The 21,918-nt window shown below is 42.7% G+C and overlaps 1 protein-coding gene across 1 annotated transcript in view; it reads right to left on the bottom strand.

Annotated features, from left to right (window-relative positions):
* Nucleotides 1-21,918, bottom strand: part of KNTC1 (kinetochore associated 1) — a 46,962-nt gene that overhangs the window by 16,505 nt on the left and 8,539 nt on the right. Inside the window, exons 10-42 of the mRNA XM_058158206.1 lie at nucleotides 21,425-21,477; nucleotides 21,093-21,205; nucleotides 20,208-20,265; nucleotides 19,966-20,064; nucleotides 19,384-19,427; nucleotides 19,222-19,287; nucleotides 17,798-17,873; nucleotides 17,387-17,506; nucleotides 16,772-16,861; nucleotides 16,595-16,663; nucleotides 16,310-16,371; nucleotides 16,107-16,218; nucleotides 15,299-15,442; nucleotides 14,795-14,851; nucleotides 13,314-13,415; nucleotides 13,039-13,155; nucleotides 11,813-11,956; nucleotides 11,622-11,720; nucleotides 11,428-11,531; nucleotides 10,298-10,403; nucleotides 10,044-10,178; nucleotides 8,992-9,114; nucleotides 8,297-8,363; nucleotides 8,099-8,166; nucleotides 7,582-7,868; nucleotides 6,362-6,534; nucleotides 5,128-5,225; nucleotides 4,078-4,219; nucleotides 3,492-3,551; nucleotides 3,028-3,191; nucleotides 2,026-2,130; nucleotides 1,798-1,926; nucleotides 1,569-1,685 (exon numbers count right to left, since the gene is read on the bottom strand). Of these exons, the coding sequence (XP_058014189.1) occupies nucleotides 1,569-1,685; nucleotides 1,798-1,926; nucleotides 2,026-2,130; nucleotides 3,028-3,191; nucleotides 3,492-3,551; nucleotides 4,078-4,219; nucleotides 5,128-5,225; nucleotides 6,362-6,534; nucleotides 7,582-7,868; nucleotides 8,099-8,166; nucleotides 8,297-8,363; nucleotides 8,992-9,114; nucleotides 10,044-10,178; nucleotides 10,298-10,403; nucleotides 11,428-11,531; nucleotides 11,622-11,720; nucleotides 11,813-11,956; nucleotides 13,039-13,155; nucleotides 13,314-13,415; nucleotides 14,795-14,851; nucleotides 15,299-15,442; nucleotides 16,107-16,218; nucleotides 16,310-16,371; nucleotides 16,595-16,663; nucleotides 16,772-16,861; nucleotides 17,387-17,506; nucleotides 17,798-17,873; nucleotides 19,222-19,287; nucleotides 19,384-19,427; nucleotides 19,966-20,064; nucleotides 20,208-20,265; nucleotides 21,093-21,205; nucleotides 21,425-21,477 (3,503 nt within the window). The remainder of the gene's footprint in view (nucleotides 1-1,568; nucleotides 1,686-1,797; nucleotides 1,927-2,025; nucleotides 2,131-3,027; nucleotides 3,192-3,491; nucleotides 3,552-4,077; nucleotides 4,220-5,127; nucleotides 5,226-6,361; nucleotides 6,535-7,581; nucleotides 7,869-8,098; nucleotides 8,167-8,296; nucleotides 8,364-8,991; nucleotides 9,115-10,043; nucleotides 10,179-10,297; nucleotides 10,404-11,427; nucleotides 11,532-11,621; nucleotides 11,721-11,812; nucleotides 11,957-13,038; nucleotides 13,156-13,313; nucleotides 13,416-14,794; nucleotides 14,852-15,298; nucleotides 15,443-16,106; nucleotides 16,219-16,309; nucleotides 16,372-16,594; nucleotides 16,664-16,771; nucleotides 16,862-17,386; nucleotides 17,507-17,797; nucleotides 17,874-19,221; nucleotides 19,288-19,383; nucleotides 19,428-19,965; nucleotides 20,065-20,207; nucleotides 20,266-21,092; nucleotides 21,206-21,424; nucleotides 21,478-21,918) is intronic.

Raw genomic sequence — 21,918 nt, 5'->3', positions numbered from 1 at the left:
CAATGCTTGTTTCCTAACCTATCATTTCAGGCCTCCAATTCTTGACTTGCAGGGATGACCTGACATCCCCTCTGGCCTCCCCTATTTCTTTGGGGCAACCAAAAACAGAGACGAACGCAGCAGCCCCCCCGACCGTCTGTTTGGTTTTTAGCGCCAGACAAAGGCGCACATAAAGCAGTTTCTGCAAAACCTTATGGGGGGGGGAGCAAGGGGGAGAGACATAAATGGCTAGAATTACACCGTAAGCTTTCATTCCAAACCTGAATATATTTAGAATAGAATAGAATGGAATGGAATGGAATGGAATGGAATAGACTAAATATAGAATATAGGAGTAGAATAGAATAGAATAGAATAGAATAGAATATTCTAAAAAACCAACCATTAAAACCTAGCAAATTTCAAAAGGCTGATAATTAAAAGTTTAAATTTAAAATTATAAAAAATTTAAAAAATCCTATTCTATAGGAATAGAATAGAATAGAATAGAATAGAATAGAATATAGGAGTAGAATAGAATAGAATACAGGAATAGAATAGAATAGAATAGAGTAATAGACTATAGGAATAGAATAGAATAGAATAGAATAGAATAGAATAGAATAGAATAGAATAGAATAGAATAGAACAGAACAGAACAGAACAGAATTTTTTATTGGCCAAGTGCATAAGAGCACAAACATGCCTACCGTTCCTGTCCTATTGTTTCTTTCCCTATATATATATGCTTATACTTCCTTTTCTCCTCATATATATGTTTATATATTATATAATCTTTTTGTGTGATGCTTGTGTATATTGTTATGACAAAATTAAATAAATAAAAATAAATAAATAAAAGTGTGATTGGACACACAAGGAATTTGTCTGGGTGCCTATGCTCTCAGTGTCCATAAAAGAAAAGATACCTTCATCAAAAATTCTAAGGTAAATCAAAGAAAGAGAGGACTCAGAATATTTTAAGATATGGTATCAATTTTACCATTGGTTAGAAAAAAGATGTAGATAAGCAAACTAATAGTTATGAAAGAAAATGGTATAATTAGAATATTGTACCGGTGGAAAAAATTGTAACAGATTAAATGAAAATGAAGATAGAATTAGCAACAAAAAAGATGAAGCCAAAGAGAAAACATCGAGATGTCACATGGAAGGAATGACTGATGTATTAAATCAGGGCTCTCCAACCTTGGCAACTTTAAGCCTGGTGGACTTTAACTCTCAGAATCCCCCAGCCAGCAAAGCTGGCTGGGGAATTCTGGGAGTTGAAGTCCACCAGGCTTAAAGTTGCAAGGTTGGAGACCCCTGTATTAAATAATTGTTTGTGTATTTAAAAAACATTCCAAAAAAAAAAGAAAGAAAGAAAAAAAAAGAAAAGAATCATAAGGTACAACACTTAATGATAGTCACAGGGTACAATAAGCAATCAGGAACCAATCAATATCGATATCAATCGTAAGGATACAAGCAACAAAGTCACAGTCATAAGTGGAAGGAGATGGGTGATGGGAATGTTGAGATGATTAATAGTAGTGCAGATTTAGTAATATTTTGGCAAAGGGACTCACCCCGAGCTTTCCGAGCGCGATGCCCCATTCGGCATCCGTGATCAACTCCTCAAAAGCTGCTTTCTCCTGGGGCTCTTCATAGTAAAGAGCTAGTTGGGTTCCCACAAGAGCCATAGCCTGGGGATTGGGGGGGGGGTTTGAGATATGTCACGGGTGGGCTGAGGAGAAGCCCCACCAGCTCTGAAATCTTGCCTTGTGCATCTTTCTCTGGACCAGCTTCATGACTTACCAGGATCTTCTTGTAGTTCGGTGATGTCTGGTTGACGATGTCCCAGAGTTTTCCAAATACCACGGCTCTGGGCAAGAGGGTGCAGTAGCCGAAGGCCAGCTGATGATCCACGTGGTGGCTGTTGAACACCTGTGGGGAAAAAAAGAGAGCCCCCCCCCCGATTAATTGAAACGATCCCCCCGAAATTCGCTCGCTCGCTCCCCCGACGGGCACCTGGTACAGACTCACCTTGTGCAACAAAGCCGTTCCGATGGCTTGGATGAGCGAGGTCGAATTCTGCATCACTGTCAAGAAGAACGCGCGCACTGCCTCTAGCATGTCCTGGTCGTGCAGCTGACGGACACAAAACGAGGAAGGCAGAACCATAACAGATGGTTTTTCTAAAAAAAACCCCGTCTTATATCCCGCTTTTTTATTTTGACAAGTTGTGCAAGGCGGCAGACAGATCCAACACACCTCCTGCCTCCTATTTCGCCTGCAACAACAACCCTGTGAGGTGGGTTGGGCTGAGAGGGAGGGACTGGCTCAAAGTCACTCAGCTGGCTTTCATAGGTAAAAAGGCGGGACTAGAACTCCCAGACTCCTGGGGATTGGCCCAAAGTCACCCAGTCGGCTTTCATGCCTAAGGAGGGACTAGAACTCCCAGATGCCTGGGGATTGGCCCAAAGTCATCCAGCCAACTTTCATGCCTAAGGAGGGACTAGAACTCCCAGATGCCTGGGGATTGACCCAAAGTCATCCAGCCAACTTTCATGCCTAAGGAGGGACTAGAACTCCCAGATGCCTGGGGATTGACCCAAAGTCATCCAGCCAACTTTCATGCCTAAGGAGGGACTAGAACTCCCAGATGCCTGGGGATTGGCCCAAAGTCATCCAGCCAACTTTCATGCCTAAGGAGGGACTAGAACTCCCAGATGCCTGGGGATTGGCCCAAAGTCACCCAGTCGGCTTTCATGCCTAAGGAGGGACTAGAACTCCCAGATGCCTGGGGATTGGCCCAAAGTCACCCAGTCGGCTTTCATGCCTAAGGAGGGACTAGAACTCCCAGATGCCTGGGGATTGACCCAAAGTCATCCAGCCAACTTTCATGCCTAAGGAGGGACTAGAACTCCCAGATGCCTGGGGACTTGTCCCAAAGTCACCCAGTCGGCTTTCATGCTTAAAGAGGAACTAGAACTCACCATCTCCTGCTTTCTCGACTCAACCACACCACCAGACCGTCTTTCTTACCTTTTTACTCAGAGTGACATTCATGTTGTTGGAGATCATGTGCTGAAAGAGGGATCCGAAAGAGTAGGAGATCAGCTGTAAAGCCAGCTCGTACTGGCTGCCTTCTTGGAGGCTGCTGAGCAGAGCGAAGATTGTGTTCTTGCACAAACGGCAACTCTTTCTTCCTACAGCAAAAAATAAATAAAATAAAAATAAAATAAAAATAACGGGCTGGCTGGAGAATTCTGGGGGTTGAAGTCCATCTATCTTAAAAGTTGCAGAGATACACTGCAGCCTCGGCTGCCATTGAGGGTTTTCTTTCCAGCCGCAGCTGCAGAAACATTCAAGTGTTCAAAAGGAAAAGCAAAGAAAAGGAAAGAAATGCCATCCTCCCGCTGACGCCTCGCCCATTGGATCTTAGGCATCTTGAACTCGAACCCCACGAACTCTACAAGAGAGCTCACTCTACGTAATTCCCGGAGTACCTTGTTCCAACGGACAATACGCCAGGCTGGCAGATCTCAGAGGAGGGGAAGCCTTCCATTCTGCAAGAGAAGAGAATTTCTAACTGGTCACCCAAGGCCAGGGACATGGTGGCTCAGTGGCTAAGACGCTGAGCTCGTCGATCGAAAAGTCAGCGGTTCGAATCCCTAGGGCTGCCGCGTAACGGGGTGAGCTCCCGTGACTTGTCCCAGATTCTGCCAACCTAGCAGTTCGAAAGCAGGTTAAAAAAAAAAAAATGCCAGTAGAAAAATAAGGACCACCTTTGGCGGGAAGGTCACCACGTTCTGTGCGCCTTTGGCGTTGAGTCATGCTGGCCACATGACCACGGAGACGTCTTCGGACAGCGCTGGCTCCTTGGCTTTGAAACGCCCCCTAGAGTCGGGAACGACTAACATGCATGTGCGAAGGGAACCTTTTCCCTTCAGGCCTATGTGCTGGAGATCTTTCAGAGCACCGAGGAGCATCGTCTAGCAATTCCAGAACGAGGCCAAAAAGCTTTCTTTCTGTGTGGAATTTTAACCCAGGGCAAGCGAAACGCGAAGGAGAGACGGAGGAGGTGGAACCTACCTGCTAGAGGCACAAGGAAGGAAACCGTTTTGTACGCAAAAGGTAGCACGGCCGGGGTGTCGAGAACGGCCCCGTCTTCAGTAAAGAAACTCTCAAACGTCCAGTCTCCGTAAGGGTCTTTCTCGGTATCAAGAGAACTCGCCTAAAGAGAGAAGAAACGTCACTTGGGCATCAAGAGGTCACTAAGCAAAGAGAGAGCACTTCCCTCGTTTTATTAGTCAAACTATTTACTAAGTCTGCACTACTATTAATCTTCTCATCGTTCCCATCACCCATCTCCTTCCACTTATGACTGTAACTGTGTTGCTTGTATCCTTACGATTTATATTGATATTGTTTCCTGATTGCTTATTTAGTAATCTATGACTATCATTAAGCGTTGTACCGTATGATTCTTGATGAAGGTATCTTTTCTTTTATGTACACTGAGAGCAGCTGCACCAGAGACAAATTCCTTGTGTGTCCAATCACACTTGGCCAATAAAAAATTCTATTCTATTCTATTCTATTCTATTCTATTCTATTCTATTCTATTCTATTCTATTCTATTCTATTCTATTCTATTCTATCTTCCAATATTTATTCTATTCTATTCTATTCTTTTTTATTTTTTTTAAATGTAAATTTTATTGAATTTTAGCAATTGAACAATTTTCATTCAACTCTTGTGCATGAATGTGACCATTTACATATCATTCCACTGGTGTTCTCCTATACTTTGTATAATCTAACTAAGTTATATTACTAATTCTAATTAGAATTTCTAATTCTTACTAATTCTACTATCTGTTATTTCCCCTTTTTTCCTATTTTCGACCCAATTATACCATTTCTCCCATTTTACATAAAAATCCGAATCTAATAATTGGAAAAATATTGGATTGTGCCGAGATGGACAAAAGGACACAAACTGAAAGGATGGATGGATTCGGATTTCTATTCTTTTTTTTTTTATTATGAAAGACAAAAGTTGAAAGTCCTTTTAAGGCACAACTACCAGGGACAACCTCTTAGTAATTACAGTGAAACCGAAGAAGTGCTACTTTTTACCTGTGGTATAAACCCAAAATCTTCCATTTGGCATTTGGCATAAATTTCACGGGCAAATGAGGTGTATTTGCAAAACTCCAAGATATCTAGGAAGAGATCTGGCAAAGAGGAGAAGAACGAGCATAATTTTAAAAAGGACAACATCTTGTGTCGTCACCCGACGGGTTAAATTTCATCCTGATTGCAAATATAAGTTTAGGAGACGCTGTCGAGCCGGCCCATCGTACGCGATCACATCCCTCGGATTCCAGCCTCCTGCAAGTTTTTTATTTCTGCACTCCGAAAATATGCAACAACTGGCCAGTATAATAGGTGCTAGATTAAAATGTTTTCAGAAAAAAGAAAGAAAACAGATCCAGAAAACCGGCATGCAGATTTAGGTGGCGAAGAAATAAGGGGCTTCCGCACCCAGAAATAGACCAAGAATTGTTGCTACTGAATTGTTTTTAATCAGTGGTGAAATGTAAAATTTGTTACTACCAGTTCTGGCTTGGTGCTGGTGGGTAATGTGACTGGGTGGGCGTGGCCAATTTTTTTTTTACTTTTAAAAGTATTTTTTCTGCCGAAGAGATTGTAAAAAAATGCTTTTAAAAGGCTCCTCTGAGGATCCTAGCTGAGTTGCCTGATCGTCAGAGGCTTTTCTTTTCTTTTAAAAGCATTTTTTTTGCCTGGGATCCTCAGAGGAGCCTTTTAAAAGCATTTTTTTTTACAGCTTCTTTGGCTGAAGTGGTTGTTAAAAAATGCTTTTAAAAGTCAAAAAAATAAAAAAAATAAAAGCTCTGATGATCGTGTGGGTCAGCTGGACATGGGGGGGGGGGTCAGGGATTTTTGCTATCGGTTCTCCAAACCACCCGCCACCATCGCTACCGGATCGGGCGATCCAGTCCGAACTGGGAGCATTTCACCCATTTTTAATCCTGTCTAATGAGGAACCTTCTCCAAGATAACAAATGGAATTTAGAAAAGGCTTGTAGAAAAGTTGTATTCAACACACTTCCCTAAAATAGCTCTCTTTTTAAGACATTTTATTGTGCCATTGTTATTTTATTTTAACGTGAATTATCCCGACATTGGTCTTTCAGTTAAGATTAAGGAGAAAAAGCCATCCACCTCGCAGTGGGCCAATTTTTAAAAAAATCATTACATTTGAGAATAGTGATATAATTATTTAGAGTTTTTTAAAACAAAAAACAAAAACAGAAGTTAATAAGCAAAACCATTTCTAATTACTTACCTGGACTGCAGAGCGTAGCTGCTTGACAAGCCATGCAGTAGATCGTCTCTGGAAGATCTTGTCCTTCCGGAAACACCATAGGAATTTTGGACCCCAACATATCAGAAAGCTTTTGAGACACCAGGAACAACAGCCGTCCTGCCTCTTCGTTATGGTGGAATTCATAAAAGTAACTTTTAAAAAAAGGAAGGAATTGAACACCAGAAGACAAGAGAAGAATGAATGGATGGAAACTAATCAAGCAGAGAAGCAACCAAAGAGCTAGAACTAAACAGAAATTTCCTAAAAAGTGAGAACAATTAACCCGTGGAACGGCTTATTTCCAGAAACTGTGGCTACTCCATCACTAGAGGTCTTCTAGAAAAAATTGGACCTCCATTTGCCTTATAGGGTCTCCTGCTTGAGTAGGGGGTTGGACTAGAAGACCTCCAAGGTCTAAACCAGGGGTGAAATGCTCCCGGTTCGGACCGGATTGTCCAATCCGGTAGCGATGGTGGCAGGTGATTCGGAGAACCGGTAGCAAAAATCCCCCTCTTCATTTCTTTGGCCGAAAAAATGCTTTTAAAAGTAAAAAAAAAAGCCTCTGATGATCGCACAGCTCAGCTGGGATCATCAGAGCCTTTTAAAAGCATTTTTTCTATAACTTCTTTAGCCAAAGAGGTTGTAGAAAAAAATGCTTTGAAAAGGCTCTGGCGATCCCAGCTGAGTTGCCTGATTGCCAGAGCCTTTTAAAAGCATTTTTTTCTTACTTCAGCCGAAGAGGTTGTTAAAAAAAAAAGCTTTTAAAAGGCTCCTCTGACAATGCCAGCTGAGTTGCCTGATCATCAGAGGCTTTTTTTTCCTTTTTAAGGCAAAAAAAAAAAAAAAAAAGCTTTTAAAAGAAAAGAAAAGCCTCTGACAATCAGGCCAACTCAGCTGGGAACGTCACAGCCTTTTAAAAGCATTTTTTTCCTACAACCTCTTCGGCTGAAGAGGTTGTAGAAAAAATGCTTTTAAAAGTTTTTTAAAAAAAAAAGTTGGCCACGCCCACCCAGTCACATTACCCCCCGCAAGCCACGCCCACAGAACCGGCAGTAACCAATTTTACATTTCACCATTGGCACGCACTGTGTATGTGGAAGCAGCGAACCGGTGGCACACCTCAGAAAACTTCCCCACTAATTCAATGCATCGATAATGATCAAGCCACTGACCGCAACCCGAATTTGATTTTTGCTCACCTGCATACCTGCAGCGCCTCTTCAACCTCCCCATCGTCTAACGCTCGGAGAGCCAACTGCGCCCCCATTTCAGCTTCTGACTTTTGCAGGAGGAACCCCAGTTGGTACAATCTCATCTGAGTCAACTCCTTCTTCAAGCTGGGATCTCCCGGCTTGGCCTCCCGCTCTCCCTGCCGGTTTCTGCGTCTCCTTGCTTCTTCGTAGGCTCGGATGTGGTCTTCAAGGAGCTGGGCCGTCCGTGAGGGATCGCAGAAATCTTTGAGCGAAATGCAGATCTCGAAACTCTCCTGAAGAGAAAGAAAGAAAAAGGCCGAAGCGTGAAAGTCAGTTCGGGTCAACCTTCACAACCACCAGTGAAACCAGTGTAATATATTGTATTGTTTTTACTTGGCTGTTCACCGCCCTGAGTCCTTCGGGAGAAGGGCGGTATAAAAATTAAAATATTATTATTATTATTATATTATTATTAAACGAAAGCTAACTTTGCAAGGCGTTCTCAATGCCACCTTAGTCTCACCTGCAGAGTGACCAGAATTCTAAAGATTTCCAACTCTTTCTCGCGCTCTTCTTTCTGCGAATGATTTTCTGTCCGACAAAAAGGAAGGAAGGGGGGAAAAAAAAGAAGAAAGGGGCAGGAAGAATAAGAAAGATTATTGAATTGTTCCCAATTTTAAAAAGAACAAACAAGAAAAACACGAACTGTGCAACATTTTACCTTTCTGAAGATTAAGCAGGAATTTGAGAATTTCCACCAAAGCCTTTTTCACCTGTAGGTGCATTTTCTGTTAGTGAAGTAAAATAAGGAAAGAAAGACATAAGAATCCAGATTCTCTGCACAGGAAGAAGACCTAACAACAAAATTTTGTCGTCAGTAAAATAAGCCGGAGTCAAACCAAAGGTGCTTTTTCAAAGGGCAACTGGACTTTGTTTTTTTCTTGAAGGCGTTTCGCTTCTCATCCGAGAATCCTCTTTAGTTTTGACTTCAGAAATCAGGATTAAAGTCGGAACTGAAGGTGCTTCTCGGATGAGAAGCAAAACGTCTTCAAGGAAAAACGAGGTCCAGCTGCCTTTCGAAAAAACACCTTTGGGGGAAACCACGACCTGGGTGACCGAGACCCTCCATAGACAAAGCTGAGTCGACTTTCATCTTTTCACCACCCTTTATCTAATCACGAAGATCGTTGGATCGCTCTTTTGAATAGCAGTTTAACGTTTTCACACCCAAGTCGTGCTTCGATACAAGACCTCACACCTTATTTGCAAGCAGAATCTGGTTTTATTTTGTCACTGTGCAGGCTCTGGCCAATGATGAACCCTTGATATAGAAACGGGGCCCTTGATATTAACAAAGCTCCCCAGCCCAATTGGTCACAGCTGTAAGAGTAATTGTGGTATTAATGTAAGATGGACCTTTTCTTCAACGGTGTCCACTTCTTCCTCCAATACAATCTTCCCCCAAATCAGGATTCTCTCTGCAATTTCCACAGCTTCAGACGGAGGTAGAGACTTCAGTAGATCCAGGACTTCTTCTCCCTGTGAGCACATCCGAGGATTATGTCTAACCCAGGAGTGAAATCTAAAAATTTTCCCTACCAGTTCTGTGGGCCTGGCTTAATTGGTGGGCGTAGCTTGGTGGTTGGATGGCTTGGTGGACGTGGTCAATAACAATAAATAATAAAAATAATAAACAAAGTATAAAAAAACAATAAGAGGTACCAAAAACCAACTTTCACACTTTACACACACACAACACAACACAACTGACTCACACATAATGTAAAAGCAGCTGCACTTCACACTTCACACAGCCACAAAAAGCTCAAAAACCAACTTTCACCCTTTACACGCACACAACTCACACACACACACACACACACACACAATATGCCACATACAGCTTTCTGAGATTTTGTGTGTTTGTGTAGTTAGAGTGAAACACTACAGAAACACACCAAATCTCAGAAAGCTGCACAAATATTTTATTTTATTATTTTATTTTATTGTGGACTTCAAATCCCAGAGTTCCTCAGCCAGCAAAGCCAGCCAGTTGATCACCGAGGAAATAGATTAGCTGAGCGATTGATTCTGTCTGGCTGAAAGTGAAACTGCTTTTGGGCTGGAAAGAGAGCCATGTGTTCATCAGTAATCAGGTAAGTGCCTTAGAATCTCTACTCTTACTTGTAGAAAACATGTTTTCTACAAGTAAGAGTACAAGTAAGGTTCTGCTGTTTTTTACTTTTAAAGGCCTGTTTCGGCTGAAGCAAAACCGGCTTTTAAAAGTTAAAAAAAACAAACCTCTGCAGATGGTGCAGCTCAGCAGAGGCCGGGGGGGGGGGGATCTGATCCGGGAGCATTTCATCCCTGGTCTAACCCCAATCATACAGATGTTTGAGGAATATTAAACACGGATGTTAAAGGCTTCTTCTCTTGAGTGAAGCCATCTATGGGGACCGGATCTGCACCTTTTGTTTGTCGATGAGGTCCGTGATCTTCCAAACATAGACTTCGGCAGTGGGCAACATGTATGCCTTTATGATTTTCAGGGCGTCTCCCAACGCAGAAGGCTTGTCCTGTTTAAGGATGAACCTGGCCACCATCTGGAGGGGTGGGAGGGAAAACCAAGCATCAGGTCAACAGAGAAGGTTTTTCGGTTTGTTTGGGTCAAAATTATGGGATGTTTCTGAGCGCTTATCAAGAGCGGGCTGGAGTTCCTTACCAAAATCATCTGCTTATCGTTTAAAAGATTGGTGTCTCGTATGCCGTAGCTCCGCAGAAGCTTCTTCATCTCCATCAACTGGTAACCTTCCTCAAGCAGCTTCACCCTGCCAGGAAAGGCAGTTCCTTTTTACAGCCCGCCAACATGGTCCACTGGAGAATGTGATTTATGACATGCCCAGGGAGGAGGGGTAGGGGGGAGACAGGGTCACGGGGCCCCGTAAATTATGTGGGGTCAGAGCTGACTCCACTTGAGTAATTGCCGGAATGTTGCTCCTAATAAATGACTGGATTTCTTTCGAAACTTGGCTCAAGGCTCATGAATTAATTAGGGCATCTTTTGGAAACTTCACAAAGAGTCAGCCTCTGTGCCAATACGGGTGGTCTCCGACTTACGATCACAACTGAGCCCGAAAATTTCTGTTGTTAAGACATCTGTTAAGTGAGTCTCCTAGAAGGGGGTCTGTCTTTGGCAGAGAAGAATCGTTTTTCTCATTCATGGATGCGTCATTAAGAGGTTTAAAATAGGGGTCTCCAACCTTGGCAACTTGAAGACTTGTGGACTTCAACTCCCAGCTTTGCTGGCTGAGGAACTCTGGGAGTTGACGTCCGCAAGTCTTCAAGTTGTCAAGGTTGGAGACCTCTGCTTTAAAGCACCTGTGTCATTCTTTTAAAAGGTTTTTATTTTATTTTATAGACAAACAAACAGACAATACATAACCAATCCTTCAGCGTATCATCTGACTGCATCTTTTGTGTCTTCTTCTTACTCCTCCAATATTTATCATTTCTTAATATTATCATTTCATTTATTGTAACCTTTCTCCCACATTTCTTGTTTTACTATTAATACATTTATCTGTCTTCTTTCTCCTCTTCCTTCTTCACTTATTTCATTATAACACTGTCCTATCTATATATCTCTTCTCTAACCAATGGTGAAATTGCCCCATATCTTAAAAGTATTCCGATTCCTCTCTTTCTTTAATTGTCAAGGTCAATCTATTCATTTCTGCATCATCAGCACCCATGTCATTCTGTGGCTCGGAAGGACCGTTCCCTTCCCGCAGAGAAAACCTCTCAAGGCGGCAGACTCAACCTTTAAAGAGGAGTTTTGTCCATCCCTCTTACCTGGCGTGCTCCATGCCCAGATACCGCTGCACTAGGTCTTCCACACCCCGGCTCCAAGGGACCACGGCGCTATGCATTATGGCCAGCACCCCTTCGAAGATCAACTGGAAAGAACAACCCGATCAGTACCCAACTCAGAACATTTCCCATCCTGCAATTCGGGGCGTCGAGAGTCATTTTCTGGTCTAACGCACCTCTAAGTTGGACATGCAGCCCAAGACGGCTATGGCTTTCGCTTCCCACGTGGTGTCGAAAATGGAGGATGATTGTGTGGAGTGGCACAACAGCAGGTCCTGGGGGCAGTGAAAGATTCAGAAACAGGCAGGGCAGTTTTGGAAAAACCCCAACCCAACAAAGTCGAACGAGATCAGGAAGTTGTCTCTACCTTTATGTACTGCAGGAGAATTTCATCTTTTTCTAGACGATGGTGACACATGTATGGTTCGATATACTTCTCTAAAGCCGCAGGGAGGAGTTCGGCTGCCAGGATTTTGTCGAGCATACGGAACACAATTGTGTTTGCGGTTTCCTAGAGGGTAGGGGAGAAAACCAAGAGCAATAATTGTTCAGAGGAGAAGCGGATCCATACGATATGGGCAGCTGGGCACAAGTCTTCTTCACAATGATTTAGTCTCTATTTTTTAATATCCGGCTCTGTCAGAATATTCGTGACTGGGAAGACGTGGTCGCAAGGTCAGCCAATGAATAGGCATAGCAACTAAGTCAGCCAATGAGGACTGTTTGGAAACTGGAACTGGAAGGAGCCTGGGCGTGGCTCTTGTATTAAGCTCTGAGCTCTGAAGCTGCAAACAAGTCTGCTCTAGTCTGTCTGCTGAATTGAAACTGAAACTAGTCTGTCTCCTGTAACTCTGCTTGTGTTTTTTGCTTGTAACTACTTACCACACTGGAAAATCTGCCATTGGTATTGTATATTTTATTCCTGCGTTATATTGTATATAAAGAAGTTAATGATTCCCGCTGAATCAGTTATATGTGTGTGCTTTCTGGATGTGATTTCTGCAACAAACTCTTGACATGCTTGTCAAGGTTCTAGAAAAACCTCTTCTGCATAAAAAAAACTCAGAAGCCATTGTTTTCCAGAGTTCTTTACTAGCATGAGGAAACTGGCACACGATGAGTGAAATTCCAAAACTGAATTTCCGGATTCTTTTTTCCAGTTATACAAACCCCAAGAGTCCCACCCCCCTGACCCCTTTGATGGTCACATGGTCCCACGTTCTCCCAGTTCATTCGAATATCTTCTTGCCACTCTTCCTGCAGATGTGAACACCATCCGACCTTGACCACTTGAAGAATGTTACCATACCCCTCAGCCCCCCTTCCTCCCCTCAGGGGAAAAATGTGGCAGCGTCTGGAACCCTAAAGTCTAATATGGTTTCCAGGCCTGACAACGCTCTCATTTCAAGGATTTGGGGATGGCGTAAATATTTATTGTGTCATATCCTGAGAGAGACAACCGTGGGGGTTTCCGTTGCTTTATTAACCAGCAGAGGTTAAAATTCGCCCCAACTTCAAAAAAACTTTTGACAGGCACCCCCAGACTCTCTCCTTACAAACGTCAGCTTCACATGGGTTTATTTTTCCTCCTACCTTTTCAAAGTCGCAGAGAGCCAGCCTACAGTTATATTTCCTGTACAGATCTACCAAATTCTGTAAGGCGCCGACCAGATGCATCAGGCGGTGGATCTCCTTATCTTCACTGTCCTTCTGAAAAACCAAACGCAACCAAAGTCTCATTTTCTACAGGCAAAAATTTCCTTTTCTTCTTTGCTGGCCATCTCAGGATTCTCAAGCGTTGCAACTTTAAGCTGTGGGGGCTCCGACTCCCAGAATCTCCCCAGCCAGCCTTAGCCAAAAACACTTACCAAAAAATCCCAGTGGGAGAAAGACACCAGTCCAATATCACCCACGTCTTTGCTGGTAAAAAACACCTGTGCCAGCTCAAGGCCATTTTCTGGCCAGTTGGCCTGTTTTGAAAAAAAACAAACCAACACGATTAATCAGACAACTTTGGGATGAAGAATAACAATTGAAGAAAAAAGAAAAAACAATGGCTACCAACCTGCCTTCCATGGAGGACCTGTATACTGCACTAGTAAAAAAGAGGGCTATGAAAATACTTACAGATCCCTCACATCCTGGACATAAACTGTTTCAACTCCTACCCTCAAAACGACGCTATAGAGCACTGCACATCAGAACAACTAGACACAAAGACAGTTTTTTCCCAAACGCTATCACTCTGCTAAACAAATCATTCCATCAACACTGTCAAACGATTTACTAAGTCTGCATTACTATTACTATTAATCTTCTCATCCTTCCTATCACCCATCTCCTCCCACCTATGACTGTATGACTGTAACTTCGTTGTTTGTATCCTTACGATTTATATTGATATTGATACCTGATTGCTTATTTGTCCCATATGACTATCATTAAGTGTTGTACCTTATGATTCTAGATGAAGGTATCTTTTCTTTTAGGTACACTGAGAGTGTATGCACCAAAGACAAATTCCTTGTGTGTTCAATCACACTTGGCCAATAAAAAATTCTATTCTGTTCAGTTCAGTTCTATTGTATTGTATTCTGTATTCCAATATTTATTCTATTCTATTCTATTCTATTCTATTCTATTCTATTCTATTCTATTCTATTCTATTCTAGTCTAGTCTAGTCTAGTCTAGTCTAGTCTATTCTATATTCCAATATTTATTCTATTCTATTCTATTCTATTCTATTCTATTCTATTCTATTCTATTCTATATTCCAATATTTATTCTATTCTATTCTATATTCCAATATTTATTTTATTCTATTCTATTCTATTCTATTCTATTCTATTCTATTCTATTCTATTCTATTCTATTCTATTCTATTCTATTCTATTCTATTCTATTCAAGTCTAGTCAAGTCTAGTCTAGTCTAGTCTATATTCCAATATTTATTCTATTCTATTCTATTCTATTCTATTCTAGTCTAGTCTAGTCTAGTCTAGTCTATATTCCAATATTTATTCTATTCTATTCTATTCTATTCTATTCTATTCTATTCTATTCTATTCTATTCTAGTCAAGTCTAGTCTAGTCTATATTCCAATATTTATTCTATTCTATTCTATTCTATTCTAGTCAAGTCTAGTCAAGTCTAGTCTATATTCCAATATTTATTCTATTCTATTCTATTCTATTCTATTCTATTCTATTCTATTCTATTCTATTCTATTCAAGTCTAGTCAAGTCTAGTCTAGTCTAGTCTATATTCCAATATTTATTCTATTCTATTCTATTCTATTCTATTCTAACGCTGTCTCTAAAGACTTGGAGCAATTAAAATGCACTTACTTTGTCAATCAGTTCAAGGCTCCGAGCATGTTCTTCCAACCACTTTGCTACTCTTTTCTGGAGAGAGAGAGAGAGAGAGGAAAAAAAAGTTACCAAGCTGGGTTACTTATTAATCTTATCTCCAGAGCCTGGATGGGACCAGTTGGTCCACAAGTTAGCCCAAAATTTCTGTTGCTAAGCAGGACAGTGGTTAAGTCCGTTTTGTTCTGTTTGACCACCTCGTTAAGTGAATCACTGCAATTGTTAGTAACACAATGTGTTAAGTCAAGGGTCTGGAAACTTGGCTCTTTTAAGAACTTGTGGACTTCAACTCCCAGAGTTCCTCAGCCAGCAAAGCTTGAAGTCCACAAGTCTTAAAAGAGCCAAGTTTGCAGACCCCTGCACTAAACCAATGGCTCTAAATTGAGGCCCTTCTTTGAGGTGTTCTCTCCTCCTCCCTTTTTTCAAAAGAAGCTGCCCACTCTTCCCTCGGTCTTTCCTCAACGGGGGTTTCCTGGACTTTACCTGTCCGTGAGGTAGAACCCGCCTTACGAAAGGAAGGACCACCTCCTTCAGCCACAGAGCCAGCTGTTGGAGAGGAAGCGCCCCAGAGATCGACTCAAGCAAGTCATCTAGCATTTCCTGGCTGAAGCTTCTTTCCAACTCTGCCTGCAGGAGAAAGAGAGATGTTCTCACAACCTGTTGTGGTCTGCCAGCAGCCTGCGGAGCTGGCAATGGAGTCGGACAGTGATGAGGCTGAGGAAGAACGTGGGCCAGTCATGGAGGCTGGGGAAGGCCCAGATGAGGGCTCTGCGTCAGAGGCAGAGGTAGGGCCAGGGCCATCGGGGAGTCAGGTGAGGACTACGGAGCCTCCAGAGGCTGACAGTAGTGAGGCAGAGGAACAGGAGGAGCCTGTTCCTAATGCACGCATGAGAAGAGCTGCCAGAAGGCAAGAGCAGCTCAAGCAAAGAGGACGACTCATTACTTTGTCTTGCCTTGTTGGATTTTTTTGTTAGAAGTTTTCTGCTTACAAGGTTTGGGACTGAAGTATTGCCAACCAAAGACTATTACAGGTTGGTGGAAGAGTTCTCTCTCCAGGCCGGAGAGTTGAAAGGGACAGTTGGTGATAATAAAGGGACTCCTATCGGTTCTCTGGCTGTGTTGCCTTTGCGTCACGCCCCGGGTCATCACAGAGCCCTTTCGGACCAAGGAAAGGTTCAGAAACCCCCTCCTATAAAATTTAAGAGAGTCGCCAGCCTCCAGTATGGAAGACGTTCTAGGAGCCTTAATAGTCAACTCTACGACAGAACAAACACACCTGGAAGCCACTTACCTGATGCCTTAACCAGAGATACTGGGCGGAAGAGAGACTTCCTCTTTTGAGTTGTGAAAGGACGTAGCTGATGACGTTCTTATGGTTGAGAAATTCTAACCACGTCGTTCCACTGGGGAGGACAAAATGCACCATCAACATTCTCTTGGGCCGAGATGTGCAAACCCACCATGTAAACAAGGAGGCCAGGCACACAACCCCACCTGTATTTCTCTGGCCCAAAAGCCCCATAAAAGGTAGTCAATTTCTCTTGCGTTCGCAGCACCTGCAAAAAAGAAAAGAAAAGCAGAAGCAGAAAATCCTTCAACGCATGTCCCTGCACATCTGCACAGGTGGATATTCATACGTGCACCTTTTTGTTTGGGCCTGTGTGCGCGCAGTTTGGGCACTCCGTGTCTAAAAGATTCGCCATACTTGCTATATTGGACCTCCAAAATTAGCAGAAGAAGGAAACTACAGATTTATGAGGTTGTCAGGTTCTCTTTTACCTCTGGAAGGAGTGAGGCAGGATCCACGTTCGCGAAACGGGTGACAGGCCCATCTTCTTTCTTTAGGATCTGAAAAGGGATCGTGAAAATACTTTTCCTTTGGTGCCCCGAATCTCAAAAAAAAAAAAACCTGAAAAATCCCCAGTTTTATAACCATAACCATAACCATAAACCTACCGTCATCCGAGCGTAATTCAGCATTTCCTGAGCTGTTTCGTAGGTCGGCCAAGGAGTATTGATGCAATACTCTACCACAAATGAGTTATCCTATGGAGAAGGGAATTTTTTTAAAAGGCAGTACCGTACGACAGTCTCCCCCCTTTTGAATCAGGGGTGAAATGCTCCTGGTTCGGACCGGATCGTCCGATCCGGTAGCAATGGTGGCGGGTGGTTTGGAGAACCGGTAGCAAAAATCCCTGGCTCCTCTCCATGCCCAGCTGAGCCATGTGATCATCAGAGTTGGTTTTTTTTTTAACTTTTAAAAGCATTTTTTCTTTGGCCGAAAAAATGCTTTTAAAAGTACGAAAAAAAAAGAGCTTCTGATGATAGCACGGCACGGCTCAGCTGGGATTGTCAGAGCCTTTTAAAAGCATTTTTTTACAACCTCTTCGGCCAAAGAGGTGGTAGAAAAAATGCTTTTAAAAGCAAAAAAAAAAAAAGTTGGCCACGCCCACCCAGTCACATTACCCACCCACCCACCAAGCCACCACACACAGAACCGGTAGTAACAAATTTTACATTTCACCACTGTTTTGAAAATTTGTATTTCCTATACACAAAGGAATCAGTTACCTTTATTTTATTCAAGGTTTCCTTTGCTTGAAATACAAGCTTTAGCCAGGCCGACTGGTCCTCAGCACCAGCAGAAGCCAAACTTTCCAAAATGGTATTCGCCTTCACTTTGTAGACAAGCTGTATTTGTTAAAAGAATTGCGCAGGGTATTAAAAAGTACTTTAGTTGCCCCTTCAAACTATTCCTTTCCTGGTGTTTAGCAAGGACCTCCGTGCTAGCTTAATATCCCCCAAATGGGAGGCTGGTTAGCTTTTTACATCACCTGTTCAGGTGTCCCTCACCTGCCGTGACATCACCGTTGAGGCCAATGATGTCGGCTGCACGATTTGCACAATGATGTCACAACATGTATGACATCACTTCCCTCCCGCTCAGCAGGAAGTGAAGGAGGATTATTAGCAGTCTATTACCTCAATTTCCAATCCGAATTGAAGAGCGAAACTCTCAGCCTCGGCAAACTTATGCTTGTGGAGTAAACGGCTTAGTCTAAGGAGAAAAACAACTTTTACCAGCCTTGTGACATCAACAAGAAAAGGTAACAGTAACAGAGTTGGAAGGGACCTTGGAGGTCATCTAATCCAACCCCCTGTTCACGCAGGAGACCTGTACTACGGATTCAGCTCAGAGCCTCCAGAGGCTGACAGTAGTGAGGCAGAGGAACAGGAGGAGCCTGTTCCTAGTGCACGCATGAGAAGAGCTGCCAGAAGGCAAGAGCAGCTACAGCAAAGAGGACGACTCAGGAGTAGGGCCAAGAGATGATTGGCCCCTCCCATAAGGCTTAAAAGACCAGCAACATTGTTTGGGCTCTTTGCTGGAAAACAACGTTGATAGACTTGTTTCTTATCTTGCTGCATTTATTTCTTGTCGGCGTCTTCTGCTTTTGAACTTTTGCCAAGAAAAGCCTTTGGCAGTTGGCCTAATTAGACCAAGACTGGTGATAAGACTGAAGAATTGTGTTATGAAGAATTTGCTTTGATTTAATTTGGACAACGCTGAGAAGGAGTTAATTCTCAGCTGTTCTAATAAAGTCTGTTTGTTTTTGAACTGATTGCATCTACTACTACAGTACTTACTTGGGCCTGGGTCACAACACTCAGCCTTGGCAAATTCCAGGTGGATGGATTTCAAATCCCAGAATTCTAGTCCGCAGAACCATTGATGAGAATTCTGGGAATTGAAGTCCAGCCGCCAAAAAAAAATTGCCAATATGTCCTTTTAGCACGTCTCTGCCGTTATTTTGCTTTGCACAGACAACACTTAACTCTCTGGGATAAAATTCTGGTTTTCCCCTACAATCTTTGAGCAGGGAATGTTGAGTCTCAAACCTAAAGGACTCCGTCAACTTCCGGACCTCCGAACCTTTCGTCGCAAGCTTAAAACTCACCTATTCATCTGCGCTGGACTGGGTTAGTTTTTAAACTTATGGGTTTTTAATGGGTTTTTATTCTAAATTTTAACCGTGGCCAATTTAATAAGTTTTTTAATTATATTTTAATCGTATTTATATTGTATTATTTTGTATTTTTTATCAGGCTGTGAACCGCCCTGAGTCCTTCGGGAGAAGGGCGGTATAAAAATTTAAATAATAAATAAATAATAAATAAATAAAGGCTTAGAGATGACTTTCGTGTATGTTCCAGAATAGCTACTTGCTATTCTGCCAAATAAAATGTCCCAGGACCTTTCATCCTATTGACTTCAAAAGGCAGAATGCAGCCGGAGTAGGAGGATCTCTCCAAGTGAAGCCAACGGGAGTAAAAAAAGGTGCTTAATTATGTCCCCAAGACACTCATCTGATGTTTGGGTGGGGCCAACAGCCAAAGTACACCCTCACCTGTTCTCAGGTAAGGCTTCCGTCAAGCTTCTCATTAGCAGAAATGAGACCGGATCCGCCGAAGATCTAGAAACAAACACTCGATTGAAAACGACAAGTGCTGGAACGACAAGGGGGAAGCCAACCTCCACCCACCTTTATACAATTCAAGAGCAAACTTACTTTTGGTGGTTTTCATGCATTCCCTCCATAAAGTAAATTGTATCCTGTGAGATAAAGAAGGCTTAGGTAGCACTTAGTGCAGGGGTTTCCAACCGTGGCAACTTTAAGACTTGTGGACTTCAACTCCCAGAGTGCCTCAGCCATCAAAGCTGGGAGTTGAAGTCCACAAGTCTTAAAGTTATAAATAAAAATTTGATTAAATAAATAAATAAAGTTGCCAAGGTTGGAGACCTCTGATTTAGTGATTCCTGCTGAGTCCCTTTAATTCAATAATCACCAGTTAAGGGATCGTACCCAATTTCACTGTTTGACTTGGGGGGCGGGGGTCACCATCTTTCAATTGTGGTTCCCCCCCCCCCCAAATCACCAACACACAAACCGTAGAGCAGCAATGAGAGGAGGATTCAGAAGCCCACAAGCTGGGATTCTTTCCAGATAGACCCGCTTCGAAAGCAAGGCAATTTGGCTTGGTTCAAAAGAGTTGCGTTGCCTTTCAAATCCAATCCTCGTTTCTGCCCCCACAAGAACCGGTTTCCTGCTCATGTTTTCTCACTCGGCAAGAAAACCCAGCGAGGTTCCTACCGTATTGATGACTCTCTGCACCAGCGTGGAAACCGGGGTGACTTCCAGGGCGTAGAGCTGGTGCATGGCCGGCAGTGAAAAAACCACAATGCTCTTCATCTAACAAGACAGGAAGATCCAAAGCGGGGGAAAAAATTCAGTCTTGTTATTAGTCGGAGATCCAGTTTTATAGTCAACTAGGTTCTATTGAAGACATCTTTAATAATAATAATAATATATATATATATATTAGAGGTAAATACCTGTTCAACATGGCTAGGTGTTGTCAGAGCAACCAGCTTAAGGTTGGCAGTCCCCAGTCTGGAGAGAGAAGAAAGAAAGAAAGAAGGAAAGAAAGAAAGGAGGGAGGGAGGGAGGAGAGATTGATGAAAGAGAAGGAAGGAGAGAGAAAGATAGATGGGGAGGGAGGAAGAAGAGAGAGGGAGACATTGATGAAGAAAGAGAAGGAAGGAAGGAAGGAAGGGGGAAGGAGGGAGGAAGGAGAGATTGATGAAGAAAGAGAAGGAAAGAAGGGAGAGGGAGGGAAGACGGGAGGAAGGAAGGAGAGACAGGGAGAGATTGATGAAAGAGAAGGAAGGAAGGAGGAAGGGAGGGAGGGAGGAAGGAAGGAGAGAGAAGAAAGAAATAAAAGACGGGGAGGGAGGAAGAAGAGAGAGGGAGAGATTGATGAAGAAAGAGAAGGAAGGAAGGAAGGAAGGAAGGAAGGAAGGGGGAGGGAGGGAGGAAGGAGAGAGAGGGAGAGATTTATGAAGGAAGGAAGGAAGGAAGGAAGGAGAGAGAGTTTGATGAAGGAAGGAAGGAAGAGGAAGGGAGGGAGGAAGGAGAGATTGAGGAATGAATGAATGAAGGAAGGAAGGAAGGAAGGAAGGGCATTCAATGACCATCAAATATTTCAAGTACTTCCGTTTTATAACTATTTCCTTCTTAACTGAGAAGTGACCACTGTAATGAGCTAAGCCACCATCCGGGGAAAACTGACATTTTTCAGCCTTTGAAGGGACATGGGGTGCTTTTTAATTTTTAATTCCCCGCTGAAATTCACGCCCTCCACGAAAAAGGAGGCCTGAAGCTCGACCGTTTTGTCTCCATCCCCTTTCCAGGAGGTGTCCCTTAAGGGGAGACCTTACCCTCCTCCTGCCGAAAAATCCGATTCGGAGGTCAAGAGAAATTCTTCCATGTGAACGGAGGGCCAGTCCCAAGTCAGAGTCAGCGAGTGGAGGTCCCACAAGGACAGCACACCCTGCAGACAAGAAGAAAAAGGCCCATTTTCACATTTCACGTGACAGGCTAAAGAGTTCTTGTCACAAGCGGAGGGGTTTGGATTACGGGTGGCTCTTAACATACGGCCAAAATGGAACCTGGGAAATACCTTTTTTTTTAAAAAAAATCAATGGTTATTCAACCTGGCTTACAGAAGATGCGGGAAAGCTATTTCTAAAATCATGGCTAACATACGTGCCTCATTGTCTAAGACGAACAGCAAGTTCTCCACAACTTGAAGCTTCTTTGCAGCTGGAGAAGAGAGAAGTTGATAAATGATTAGAATTAGGGTAAGATTAGATACACAACGTAACTAAAAGAAGGAAAATAAAAATGAGAGAAAATATATTAACGTAAGCATATGAAACCGCGTTGGAAGAGAACTAAAAGTTGTATGAATTTGAAACCTGGCCAATATTCTGTTCCAAAAAAAATAAAAAAATGCATTGTATGTTGAAACAGGATTCACTTAACAACCTAACTTGACAACTGCAGGGATTCACTCAACAAACTGTGGCAAGGAAAGTCGTGAAACGGGGGCAAAACTCGTGTAACAAATTCATGTAACTTAGCAACGGAAATTTTGGGCTCAGTTGTGATCCTAAGTTCAGGACTACGTGTGTTAATTAACACAAATAAGGCACGTTTGATCATGTTTGTCCTTTTAAATAAGCCCCAAAGTAGTGGTGAAAT

This window comes from Ahaetulla prasina, chromosome 15 (genome assembly GCF_028640845.1).
Source record: "Ahaetulla prasina isolate Xishuangbanna chromosome 15, ASM2864084v1, whole genome shotgun sequence".
Lineage (NCBI taxonomy): Eukaryota > Metazoa > Chordata > Lepidosauria > Squamata > Colubridae > Ahaetulla > Ahaetulla prasina.
This window is presented reverse-complemented; position numbering and strand designations above follow the sequence as displayed.